The following is a 13,000-nucleotide window of genomic DNA, read 5'->3' on the forward strand; positions in this document are numbered from 1 at the left end:
TCCGGCCCAGCAGAGGCCGCTGCCGCCCTCAGTGTCTCCGCCCTGTCACTGACAGCGGCTCAGCTGGTACGGAACCGGAGGAAGCGTGCTGCTGCTCGGTTCTACGAGAGATCACACAGTCAGCCAAAATGTTGAGAATTACGGTCCGGGCTGAAATGGGATCCCTTTGGGTTTTATTCTGTATCATCTATTCTCAGTTTCTGGCGGTGTCCTCCGATGACATCGTGGTGGCGTGTGGGGGATTCGTTAAATCCGACGTTGAAATCAATTACTCTCTAATCGAGGTGAGAGTGCAGCCGCCCCGGCTAGCTAGTAGCTAGCTAGCAGTTAGCTGGTTTGTGCTAGGAAGCTAAAGGTTAGGCGGAGACTGGATACTTGTTTGAATGAAATACCAGCATAAGTTTGTTTTAAGACAAACTCAGTGTTTCATTTGATAGACAACACAAACCACAACAGTTAACACGCTCTTCATGTTATTCAGTTAACGCTGTCTGCTAATTTTGAAGAGTTCCTGTGAGCTACGCTGACAGGATTAACTGCAAACCCATTTGTTCATTCACAACCTCCGTGGGATTAGCCATTTGGCTAATTAGTCAAGTTAACTAAATCCCTGGCAGACTCGTCTGTTTGTTCATGACGACTGGTGCAAGTTACTTAACCAATTTTCCATTTAACTTGCCAATCAAACTGCGCCTGTCCGTGTAGGCACCAACTTCATAAATGTACTAAAGTGTTATCTTTCGTGCACAGATTAAGCTGTACACCAAACAGGGCTCCTTGAAGTATCAGACGGATTGTGCCCCAATCAATGGCTACTTCATGATCCCTCTATATGACAAGGTATGGGAGACATTTATTGAAATTCATATAACTCGGTTTTTCATTGATACTGGTTCTAATGTGTAGTCTTCACTTCTTATACAGGGAGATTTTGTTTTGAAGATTGAACCTCCTCTTGGGTGGAGTTTTGGTAAGACTACCACAGCTGCGTGCTCACTGTTCACAAAGTATTCATTATTATTATTATCGTTATCATTATTATTCATGTCTTTTGGTGTGTTTTTTTCTCCTGTCACCAGAGCCTACCAGTGTTGACCTCCATGTGGATGGAGTCAGTGACATCTGTACAAAAGAAGAAGACATCAACTTTGTTTTTACTGGTTTTTCAGTTGCAGGAACGGTGAGATTTGCATCTTTTTATTCTTCTTTCTTCATCTTATTTGTAGAAAAACACGGTTTCTCTACACTTGCAGCAATGTTTTGTCTGTGCACATATATTTTTTTTAGTTTTCTCTGTTTCTATCTATGCATCAAGAACCACAAAGCTATTTTCACAGTCCTATAACCTTTTATAATATAGACAATTCACAAACAGTCTTTTATACTCTAATCTACTGTGCATTGTTTAGGTTCTGAGTAAGGGCCATCTACTGGGCCCGGCAGGAGTAGAAGTCAAACTCAGCCTACCGGGAACAGAGGAGAAACTTCAGAGTGTCATCACACAACCTGGGGGAAAGTAAGTTCGTCACATCTTTCTGTACGATTTACACAAGTGTTTGTGCAGCAGACATAATATTCAGGATTTTAAGACCTTTCCTTTCTTTGGTGTTTCTAACACAGATATACCTTCTTAAAAGTTCTCCCTGGAAATTATGAAATCACAGCTTCCCATCCCTCTTGGACTCTGGAGCAGGTTGGTGCAATCCCATCATGTCTCACTGGGTTGTGAATGATAATAGCGAAAAAGAAAATGTGTTGTCCATTTGGTCCAGTTTTTGTCATTTATTGAAGCTGGAAAATTCAGTTTGGTCAATGGGTGGAGCTGTAAGCCCAGTAAATTTCCACCAAAATATAGTTTTAAGCTTTGGTCTCTTGTAATGAAAACATACACTCAGTTGCCAGTTTTTTAGGTACATCCAGCTAAAACTAATGCAAGAGAATATTTCTTTTCTTTTTCTTGGTTTTTAAGCTGTTTCTAATGCAGAACAGTTCAGTAGCTTATGATAAAACCTATTACAACGTGCCATGAAGGTTAGTGGAGCAGAAGTCAGAGATGATATCGCCATAGAAGACTCAATGTCATGTTTCTAATGAATGATTTTGAAGGGGTCACATTAGAACTGTATGTGTCTGAGAGAGATTGTGTTGTGTCTAGTATCCAGGTAATAGCCACGTTATCACCGTTTGTCACATCTGAATAGTGTCATTAATACTATCCAGGACCATAATCCATGATCTCGGAGGTCTTTTTAATTTGTTATCATCTAGCTGTAGAAAACTTTATTTTTCAGCTTGTGCTCAGCTTGTAAGGTCGCGTGTCAGGTTATCAGATTTATAACTAATGATCTCTGGCGGTAATCACACTGCTCCTGACAGAGCCATTATTATAACCTTTGCCGTTTTCCTATAGAGTACTACCTCAGTGCACGTCTCCAATGCCAATGCCCCGGCGGCCGACCATCTGGTGGTTGGAGGCTACGATGTCTCGGGGGAGGTCCGCAGTGATGGAGAGCCCATGAAAGAGGTCACCTTCCTACTGTACTCAGCCAGTGTCAAGAGAGAGGTAAAACATTATTTTAGAAACAGTAAGAAATCAAATTAAATCAAGTAGTCACACTTGTCTAAACTGTTCTACATAATTTTGTATTTGTTGTGATTTCCAGGATATCACAGGCTGTAACATGTCCCCAGTGGAGGGTGCAGATTCAGGGGACAGCTCTCAAATCTATCTGTGCAGCGCGCTGTCCAGGGAAGATGGCACCTTCATCTTCCCGTCACTGGCCAGCGGAGAGTACACCGTGGTAAGCTTTCTGCAAAGACCCAACAATTCCATTTCTAATCTTGGTTGTTTAATACTACAGTGAACAGCGAAGCACTTATGTATGATAAGTGAAGACTTCAGATTGACGACAGTTCACATGAATATCCTATATATGTCAGGCTGTAAACACAAATGCTGAATATTCCCCTTAGAGGTTCCTCAACCAATTCCATGCTTAACAAGGCTATTAAAATCTGCATGTAAATAAAAAATATTAAACATTGTGTCACTACATTTAAATACTTTTGCCTCTAATTCTGCTTTTGTGAAATTGTGCACTTCAGGTGCCTTTCTACAGGGGAGAAAGGATCACATTTGATGTCGCTCCCTCTAGGATGAATTTCAAGGTGGAACACAACAGTTTGAAGCTAGAGGTAAGGAGTCAAATTATGCTTCTACTTTTTATTATTTGTCTTAAATCACATAGAAAACATGAAACTAATATATGTACAGAACCACAGTTTGACGTGTATGTTGTTTCTTTTTCTCCATGTATAGCCCATTTTCCGTGTCATGGGCTTCTCTGTGACAGGTAGAGTTCTAAATAGTTTAGGTGGGGAGGGCGTCCCTGATGCCACCGTGTCCCTCAACAACCAGATAAAAGGTAACCAAACCAGAAGCTGCCAGTTTCCTATAAAGTATTTTCACTAAATGCCAAATTGGAAATGCTCAATTTGGCATTTAATGATTTTTTTTTTTACACTGTCATGACAGTCATCAGCAAGGAGGATGGCTCTTTCCGGCTGGAGAACATGACAGCTGGTACCTACACCATCCGCGTCAACAAGGACCTCATGTTCTTTGAGCCAATCACAGCGAAGATAGCCCCCAACACACCTCAACTTCCTGACATCGTCACAGCCGGGTATGTTTGACCACCCCCATTTATAAAGGCATAAGAGTAAATTAATTACAATGTGTAAATGCCCGTGCTGTCAGTTTGGTCTGTTGCTAACAAACCTTACAAAAATGTGATTCTGGTCCCAAACCAGGTTCAGTGTGTGTGGCCAGATCGCCATCAGTCGCCTGCCTGAGGGCATGAAGCAGCAGGGTCGCTACAAGGTCACCCTGACACACCAAGACAAGACTTCTAGCCGAACTGTCGACTCCGACCCCCAGGGGGCCTTCTGCTTTCAGGCCAAACCTGGAGACTACAGCATCCATGTAAGCCTCTTACAGTATCTCTTTTTTAATACTTATACTAATGTACAACCTGCACACACAAAGGCAAATAGAACACAGATGCTCAACCAAACACTGATTGTTGTCAGAACCACAGTGCAGTGTAGCATGTCAGGATAGCGTTTTATTACGTAACTGTTTTTCTACACACATCTACACAGCGGTGCAGCCAATAGTCTAGAGAGAGATTTGCTTTTCAAGCAGAACAACTATCCACATCCTATGACCCTGATGGCACTGCTTAAGTGTTTTGTTTTATGGTTAAAAACATTTATTCTTCCTTTCCATTTGTTCAGGTGACTCTTCCTGAGGCAGAAGTAAAAGCAGGCCTGGCTCTGCAACCTCAGGCCCTGGAGGTGTCCCTTGTGGACCGGCCCCTCACAGACCTGCTCTTCACTCAGTTCATGGCCTCTGTCTCTGGAAAAGTCTACTGTCTAGGCAAGCACAGAGTAAAACTACTATAAATGTCTGCTATTTGCTACAAAAGAAGTGGGTCAATAAATCGCTTGCTACAGAAAGAGCAAAAAGATGATGCTGGAAAAGCTACTGGCTGAAAAAAGTACTGAAAAGTGAGTTTTTAAAAATGTTTCTCATAAACTGACATCATTTTTCTCTGCTGGACCACTAGCTTCCTGTGATGACCTCTCAGTAACCCTTCAGCCAGTGAGTCGACAGGGAGAGAGGAGGGCAGTGCCTCTGTCTGGCAGCAGCGACATCCTCAGCTTCTCTTTCGACAATGTTTTGCCTGGGAAATATAAAGGTGAGGAATCCCTGTCATGAGCACATTTTATTCTTTATGATTGTGATATAATGGTGTTAAATATATATAATGATAATGATTCATATTGATTTTATTTTTGGCCCCAGCCCTGGTGATATTATTAGCTGCTACATTGGTGGATTCAAGTATGGGTTTCTCACAGTTGTTTCAACATTTATGTGAAGTCAGCATATTGTTTTTCACTGGAACAAGTCAAAGCATTGTTCCCGCATTTCAGAATTCATCAGGAAATCACAGTAATTAATCTCTAATGATTGTGTGGGAAATCCATTCATAATTACTGCCTTTCAATCATAATTGTTGTTTAGTACCAAGTTTCAGGAGGCACGCCTGTATTCATCCAGTGTTTCTGTACCTTCTGGTGCTGCATCAATCTCCCTCACTGCTCAATACACTCAATCTGTTTGTGCGCCTGCGAGCTATCTGCACACACAGCATCTTTGAGGCATGTTTACTCAGCTTGTAGCTTTGCCAGGCCAGAGTAGTGCAAGAAGTTAACTTTCTTAAACATTTGTTTAAAGATGAGATCATTATAGAATCACTGGCCCGTTTTCTACCTGAACTAGTGTGATAGCTTTAGTCCCTCTCAGCAAATATCAGCACCTTTTAGCTTTTTCTTTTTTTCTGTCTGCTCATTATTATTATTATTTTTTATTTATTTTTTGTTTGTTTCTTTTTTGCTCTCCTGTCTTCGCCCTCGTCAGTGAGTATTTCTCATGAGGAGTGGTGTTGGAAACATAAGTCCGTAGAAGTGGAAGTTCTCGACGCTGACGTCCTGGGCGTGGAGTTCAGACAGATTGGCTACATCCTGCGCTGCTCCCTCTCCCATGCCATCACCTTGGTCAGTACTTTGTGACTGCAGCAGCATTATCGCTATGGATTACAATTGTTACTCTACTTCTAAACTACAGTGTTTTTCCTGAACAGGAGTTTTTCCAAGATGGCAGCAAACCTGAGAACGTTGGTGTGTATAACCTCTCCAAGGGAGTCAACCGTTTCTGCCTCTCCAAGCCTGGTGAGGTTCATTGCCCTGACCTCTTATTAGCTAAACATAGTATGAATTAGCATATTGAGAAGAGAAAAATATGAGTGGTACCAACTGTTCCCTTGTGTATAGTTAGAGTACAGTGCTTCGGGCCGAAAGGTCTGTGTCAGACTTGGCTAAAAATAAAACTGGAGCAAAGTAATTAATCACCTAAAAATGACTTGTCCAGGTGTTTACAAAGTCACCCCACGCTCCTGCCACCAGTTCGAACAGGACTTCTACACATACGATACGTAAGTAGCAAGATGCCGTGTTCACGTAAAGTCTTAAGTTCCCTCGCCAACAATTAATCTTAGTGACTGTTGCTTACCTGTTTGCAACAGCTCGGCCCCGAGTATCCTGACGCTCACTGCAGTGCGACATCACATGACTGGGCTCATCACTACGGACAAGATCCTAGACGTTACAGTTACTATCAAGTAATAAAGACTCCACATGCTTGTAGACTTTGTACAAGTACTAGCTGTTTATTATGGTCCAGCTAATATGTTATGCTGCTGTGATCTCGATAAGATCGTCCATTGAGAGTGAGCCAGCCCTGGTGCTCGGCCCCCTGCGGAGCCTAGAAGAGCAGAGGCAGGAGCAGCAGCTTCAAGAAATTCAGCTGCGCCGTCAGGAACGGGAGCGCCGCGCCACAGAAGAGGACGGAGGTGCAAGGGATGATAGTCCTCCAGTCCAAGAGAAAGCTGATGAATTGACAGGCCCGTTCCATTATGAGTTCTCCTACTGGGCCAGGTCGGTTACATCATATTTGTCAATTTACACCACATCTGTGCTGTTTATAGTATAACTAATTAATTATCACTTTAGTAAAGACTACTGTTCACCTGAGAATGTGCCTCTGGTACATAAGACTTTAGGAGAATAAGATGCAAATTCAAAATACCTCGTCATTATAAATGTATATTGCACAGGGCTGGAGAGAAGATCACAGTGACTCCTTCTTCCAAAGAACTGCTGTTTTATCCTCCTGAAGTAGAGGCCACTATCACTGGAGGTAAGACCCATCACATTGTAATCTAACAATCTCACTGTAATTACTTCAGTAATCATTTACCAAGGTGCTTATAGTTTTTTTTTTTTTACTTTTTTTGCCCCAACTTGATAAGTAATGAAAAGAGGAAACATTTGCTGAAATGATGTGGCATGCATTACTAAAGGGCTACCTATAAAGTAATAACATTATCTCAACAGAATCCTGTCCAGGGCGGTTAGTTGAAATCACAGGGCGTGCAGGACTCTTCCTGGAGGGCAAGGTGTCACCAGAGCTACAGGATGTAGAGATTTCCATCACTGAACGAGGAGCATCTGCACCACTCATTACTGTGGCCACTAATGAGATGGGTGTATACAGGTATGAGAAGCCAGCATTTTAAATGAGAAAAAAAAAAAGAAAAACACAGAACAGAACTGCAAATTGTCTAGGTCATTATCACAGATTATAATAATGCCGTCTGTGGGTTCTGCTATAAATGTATGTGCTTGGTGTGTAATTATATACCAACTGCCACATCCAGTTGCAACATCATAAATACAGTAGATTAAAAAAAAGAAATGTGGAAAGAGCAGCAATGTGTGTGTTCTATTTAATACTCCGTTAGGTTTGGTTAGCCCATTAAATCGAGGCTCGTGTTAGAGACCAGCTGAATGGTGCAGCTTATTTCAAAGGAGCACACTGTACACACTGTCTGAAGCTGCACAAAGACATTAACCATATTGAAATGTATTGCTTGTGTTGTTTGTTAAAGGTTGTTCAGTGCTTTTTGTCTTCAGCTGTGCGTGTGGTTACAACTCATAATGTACAGACTTATCTGTGATGTTGAATGAATATTAAGTTCCTTATAGAAAAAAGACAGTTTTTGCTGCAGAACTAGCCTGAGAATGTAAGTAAGTCATAGTCTGTACATCCATGGGTGGAATCTAAACAGCGACTGGTAATAGTTATTTGACCTACTTTTAATGGTGCCACTTGCATGCACCACACACAAAACAATTTGGACTAAAAATTACAGTGTGAAAGTGGTCAGCCCACAGCTGACCACACGTCAACATTATACTCCGTTTGTTGCCTTGATCCCTGAACGAAACATAGACGTATCCGTGCTGAAGAAGTGCAGTCCTAACCACTATGCTTCTCCTCTTTCCCTCAGTGTTGGTCCACTCCACAGCGACCGGCAGTACGACATCAGTGCCAGTAAAGAAGGCTTCGTCCTCAGCCCTGTGGAGGGAACCCAGGGAGATTTCAAGGCATTCGCTCTGGCTGGTGTTACCTTCAAGGTAGATGGTGACCATTGTTATTTGCATACATGACATGCCAGTAATCCCTATTCACATTGAAATCCAAAATACTTGACACTGACACTTTCATCTAGAGTGTTTTACATTTATTGCTCTTTGTTCATTCACAACTCTCACTGATTAAAGTACATATGAAATGACATGATGAAAAAAAATATAATTAAAAGAAAAAGATCAGTGATGATGCAAGCATTGGTTGTGTGCTTTACTTTGGTGCTGTCAGTGCGTCGCCTTTGTATTGCCTCTGGTAAAATGGTCTGCAATTATCTACAGCGGCCACGAGATCCTGGCACAAATGATCAGTGTCAGTTTCCCTGTCGGACTGTGTGATGAATGGCTTTGAAATCTTCTGCACAGCGTTTGTAAAGAGTTTTGTGTCCTTGTTTGTCCTTTATCTGTAAAAGCTTTAAAAAAAACAAAACAAAACACTAAAGTCACTTGTCAGCCAGAGTAAAGCCACTACTAAATAATTTGGTGCTCAGAGTTTAAGCCACTACTGAGGGATTTCATTTTTTCTGTTATCTCTGTAATCTTTTATTGTGAAATGTTGAAGTCCTTCCTGCTCAGCCAAAGAAAGTATTCTGTCTGTTCTGTAGATCAAATCGGAGGATGGTCAGCCCCTGTCAGGCGTCCTCCTGTCTCTGAGTGGAGGACAGTTTCGGTCTAACTTGTTGACCCAGGACACTGGACTGCTCACCTTCAATAACCTGGTGAGAAACCAACAACCACTTTCATGTGTCTCTGTCTCTTTTTCTGCTGTATGATATCATTCCTCAAAGCTGTAGAGCAGATTGTAAAAATTCTTTAACCTCTTTTGTTGTCTAGCTAGTGTATATTTTCCTGCCTTCTGTCTGGCATAATCATGTTTTTTTCCTCTCTCTTTCTCTCTCTCTCCTCAGAGTCCTGGACAGTACTACTTTAAGCCTATGATGAAGGAGTTCCGCTTTGAGCCCGCATCTCAGATGATCACTGTGGAGGAGGGGCAGAACCTGAGCATTGATATAACTGGCATTAAGACTGCATACAGGTACTGGAATGTCTCAGAATAGTACAAACTGTATCTCTCATACTCCTGTATTTTGCCTGCAAGCACAGAAATTCAACAGTATGTATGGTTTCTGAAATGCCCACTGCACAAATGTCCAATCTGTGTTGTGGTCTTTTGTCCTTAGCTGCTATGGAGCTGTGCAGTCTCTGAGTGGGGATGCAGAGAGAGATGTGGCTGTGGAGGCAGTGGGACAGGGAGAGTGTAGCCTCTACAGCGAGGACACTGTCACTGATGAGGAGGGCCGCTTTAGACTCAGGGGCCTGCTGGTGAGGACATTAGGAACTGTTCAAATCAGATTGTAGGGTTTGAAATCCCCCTTGTCTGTTTACCTGTCTGTCCCCACATCGGTTGGAAAAGGAGTGACTGCACTGGTAAAATGCTTTGTGTAAAGCCTCATTTGGCATTCTACACAGCAAGCATGTTGAATCTGTGAAGAAAAAAAAAAGCTGTATTCCTATATAGGACTGTAAGCCTTTAATTACCTAATTAACAGAATGTTTCTTTGCAGCCTGGATGCAAGTATCTGATTCAGCTGCGAGCCGAGGGCAATGACCACATAGAGAGAGCCCTGCCACAGCACAGAGCTGTAGAGGTAAGCAGCAGATCTCACACAGGCTCAAGAAGGCTTCTGTGTTATTGATTAAACAATGCAATATGCTAATATTACAGTTACTGTTATTAAGGCTGGCGGCATATGTGTGCAGGAATGAAATATGGCGTAGAACGTCAACAGCTACTTCAGAGTTTTATGTTATTACCTTTGACTGAGCTATGATCCTCTACTAAAATGGGACACCTCTAGCTTCCAATCCAAAACGGACACATTTACAATGTCATATTTTTTCCATTACTGTATGTTTCCCGCTACAGTCGCACATGGATGAAAACTAGATAGGCGGGTGTTGAAAACTTCTGTAATTGAATTGTTCAGATGACTGTGGGAACCCTGTGATTATGACTTATCAGCAGCCTTATCACACGGGTCATTTTCTATACGCAGAACAAAAGCAGCGATAATCCCACTGCAAGTCTAAACCTCTCCGTTTATAATTTTAGCTTGTCTGAAAAGTGCAGGGCCTCTAATCTCTCTGCAAGGCTGGAAATGCCTTAATTCCACTTAATTCTCTGTTATTATCATACCGTGTGACTTGTACAAAAGCCTTATCCAGAGTTGTTATTTTCCTTAAGAGTTCAAGGTTGTATCTGTACATTAAGCTCTGTATGTTATCTCTCAGGTCGGCAGTAGTGACATTGAAGGGATCAACATCATCGCCTTCAGGCAGATCAATCAGTTTGACCTCAGCGGAAACGTCATCACATCCCCTGAACACCTCCCAACACTATCGGTATGGCTTCTTAATCTATTTGATCTGTTTTGGTCTTTAATTCATATAAATATGATTTATAGTCAGAGTTTTACGACTACCTTCTCCTCATCCCCGATCCAGGTCAAACTGTACAAGAGTGACAACTTGGACAATCCAATCAACAGTGTCTCTCTGGGACAGTCCCTCTTTTTCCACTTCCCTCCCCTGGACAGAGATGGAGAGGTATTTGCTTGTAAATAGATTTGCAGGTCTGCATGTCCAAGACTGTTATATTTGACTATGGTATTACATCTGTAGAGCACTTCAGACGTATACATATGACCTTGGATTCTCTTTCTTGTCTCTCTTCCAGAGCTATGTGCTGATGTTGTACTCTACGCTGTCCCGCTCCCAGTATGATTTCACTCTTCCCCAGGTCTCCTTCTCCTCTTCCGGCTACCACAAGCACACCACATTCACCTTTAACCCCACGGTAAGAGTCTTTTTCTTGTTCGTTTGTTTTGTTTTAAATGCACTAAGCTTTAGCTGATGTTTGGTGTTTTCTGTGGGGTAATATGTTCTTTTTGTAGTTGTTTTTGTTTTTTTGATGTGTGCTGTGTGCTTTCCTCACAGCGTAAAGTTCCTGACCAGGATGTTGCCCAAGGCTCCTACATAGCTCTGCCCCTCACTTTGCTTCTCTTGTTAGCAGCGTACAACCATGAGAAGGTAAATATCCACCACCACTTGCTCCTCTGTTTCCAGGGAGCTCTGTTTAGTTGGAGTAGATCATGGATTTTCTTCATTTGAGTAGGGAAGTGTTGACTTTTTGTGCACCTATTTTGCAGGTGATCCCCCTTCTGCTACAGGTAGTGAACCGTATCCAGGGCGTGAGGAGCATGGCCCAAGCCAGCACAGAAAGTGCAGCTATGGATGAAGCCAAACGTCAGGCCAAGAGGCAAAAGGCCAGGCGCACATGAGAACACAACCATAGTTCACCTCTTCGTACACCGAATAGCACACTAACACCCGCGCCCTCGCAAACAATGCATTAGCCAAGTTAAACGTCTTCAGTGGCTGCGGCTAATAACGGGTGGTGGTGAACTATTTAGCTTCGAAGATGTGACTTAGCCCTAAGTGAAGCCCACATAAACCACTCAACCTTACCACCACCTCAATGGCTGTTCAGATTCTCTGGACTGATGGCTGCCATTTTACAGGTTGTTGTCCGTTTGTGCGAACATCTGTTTCCCAGATGTTTGTGACCAGTATGAGCCATTTTTATACCTTTGTAATTTATTGAGGTCAACTAAAATCTTTCGCTTGTGTTTTGAAAGCACGTGAATGCTTTTGATATCTGTCCTAACATTTTTTTTTTTTTTAAAGCAATATCAGGTACCATGCATAACCATGTGTGTCATCAATCAGCAATGGTGTCAATTCAGACAACATGGAAGAGGATATGATCTAACCAGAGCTACTAGAATTAACTTGATTACATTAAAGTTAGCAAAAAACGATAAAAAAAACGTTAAGAAGAAAATGTTTGAACTAAAATGTTTCTGGTTTGTTAGTTTATTATTGGTATCACTTTTGTACATCCTTTCTAAATTATGTTTAACAGGTCTCCAAAGAGCCATGAACAATGAAAATTTGTGAAATGTTTAGAAAAAAATGCCAAACTTAAAATGTTTTGACCCTGAAATTTGTTATTATAGAAACTAATAATGACTTCTACTGACTGTCACATCACGGTCACATCATATCAGTCAGATGCGTTGCTGTGTTGTACTTCACTCCTGATGGTGGCTGTAAGCAGTTAAGCTTGATGCCAGATACTTGATGTTAGTTTCTCTGTTAGCTCAAGAAAGTGGTGGTGGGATGCTGGAACTTTGGGTTTGAATACTATTTGTGTCTGTTTTTTGTCTTTGAGGAGGGTAGCTCGGGGTGGGGAGTATGAAGCAATAGGGATTTACTGATAGTTGATTAATTTATTAACATTTCTAATCAGATGCGACTGATAACTTGGTTTGTTCGCTGGGCAATGTCTTTCAAACGTGTGGCTGTTTTTGAATGACTTTCTGTCAGATGAAGTGTGTGACAGGCCAACATTAACGTTAAGAAGCCTCACAACCACAGAAGTGAAATACGAAGAGAATATCTACAAAGGCTCTGTCACGACCTTGAGTTTAACTTAGAAAGATAAGGCAGAATTGTAATTTCTTAAGCTCATTGTGTTACTGTTGAGCTGTGTAATGCACTGTGAAAACTATGGACCCCAATTATTTTTCTGTATTCAACTCATCTGCTGTGTGACGTTCACTGACAGATGAAAAGGCCACTGACTATTTACCGAGTTCAAAGATATTCCAATTAGTCCCCATTTAGGGGGAGTTGATTAGTTTGGTTGGGGTGGGAGGGGGAGGACGAGGGAGGTGGGGCAATTATTGTCATTTGGTCAGAATCTGTTAATTTTTGGAGATAATAAAGTTTGAATGGAAAGAAATGAACATGACCATCT

General features: G+C 41.9%; 1 protein-coding gene across 1 annotated transcript; it reads left to right on the forward strand.

Moving 5' to 3' along the window:
* The first annotated feature begins 80 nt into the window (after positions 1-80).
* On the forward strand, positions 81-12,741 carry nomo (nodal modulator). Its single transcript, XM_026359164.1, has 31 exons — positions 81-284; positions 751-840; positions 925-970; positions 1,080-1,180; positions 1,410-1,516; positions 1,621-1,693; positions 2,411-2,563; positions 2,664-2,801; positions 3,106-3,195; positions 3,320-3,425; positions 3,536-3,686; positions 3,814-3,985; positions 4,300-4,441; positions 4,632-4,763; positions 5,489-5,625; positions 5,712-5,799; positions 5,999-6,062; positions 6,153-6,248; positions 6,343-6,564; positions 6,744-6,826; positions 7,024-7,183; positions 7,980-8,106; positions 8,724-8,837; positions 9,027-9,154; positions 9,300-9,441; positions 9,684-9,767; positions 10,411-10,521; positions 10,624-10,725; positions 10,856-10,975; positions 11,116-11,208; positions 11,328-12,741. The coding sequence occupies exons 1-31, from the start codon at positions 129-131 to the stop codon at positions 11,457-11,459; spliced, it is 3,660 nt and encodes a 1,219-aa protein (XP_026214949.1). The 5' UTR covers positions 81-128; the 3' UTR covers positions 11,460-12,741.
* Positions 12,742-13,000: the final 259 nt, after the last annotated feature.

This window comes from Anabas testudineus, chromosome 1 (assembly GCF_900324465.2).
Source record: "Anabas testudineus chromosome 1, fAnaTes1.2, whole genome shotgun sequence".
Taxonomy (NCBI): Eukaryota; Metazoa; Chordata; class Actinopteri; order Anabantiformes; family Anabantidae; genus Anabas; species Anabas testudineus.

What these genes read in the sequence shown, in the direction of transcription:
- nomo (XM_026359164.1), top strand. Translation starts at nt 129, where the DNA reads ATGTTGAGAATTACGGTCCGGGCTGAAATGGGATCCCTTTGGGTTTTA. An exon ending in TGGAAAAGTCTACTGTCTAG is followed by an intron (nt 4,442 to 4,631) that starts GCAAGCACAGAG and finishes CTGGACCACTAG; the next exon opens with CTTCCTGTGATGACCTCTCA. An exon ending in TGGCTGGTGTTACCTTCAAG is followed by an intron (nt 8,107 to 8,723) that starts GTAGATGGTGAC and finishes TCTGTTCTGTAG; the next exon opens with ATCAAATCGGAGGATGGTCA.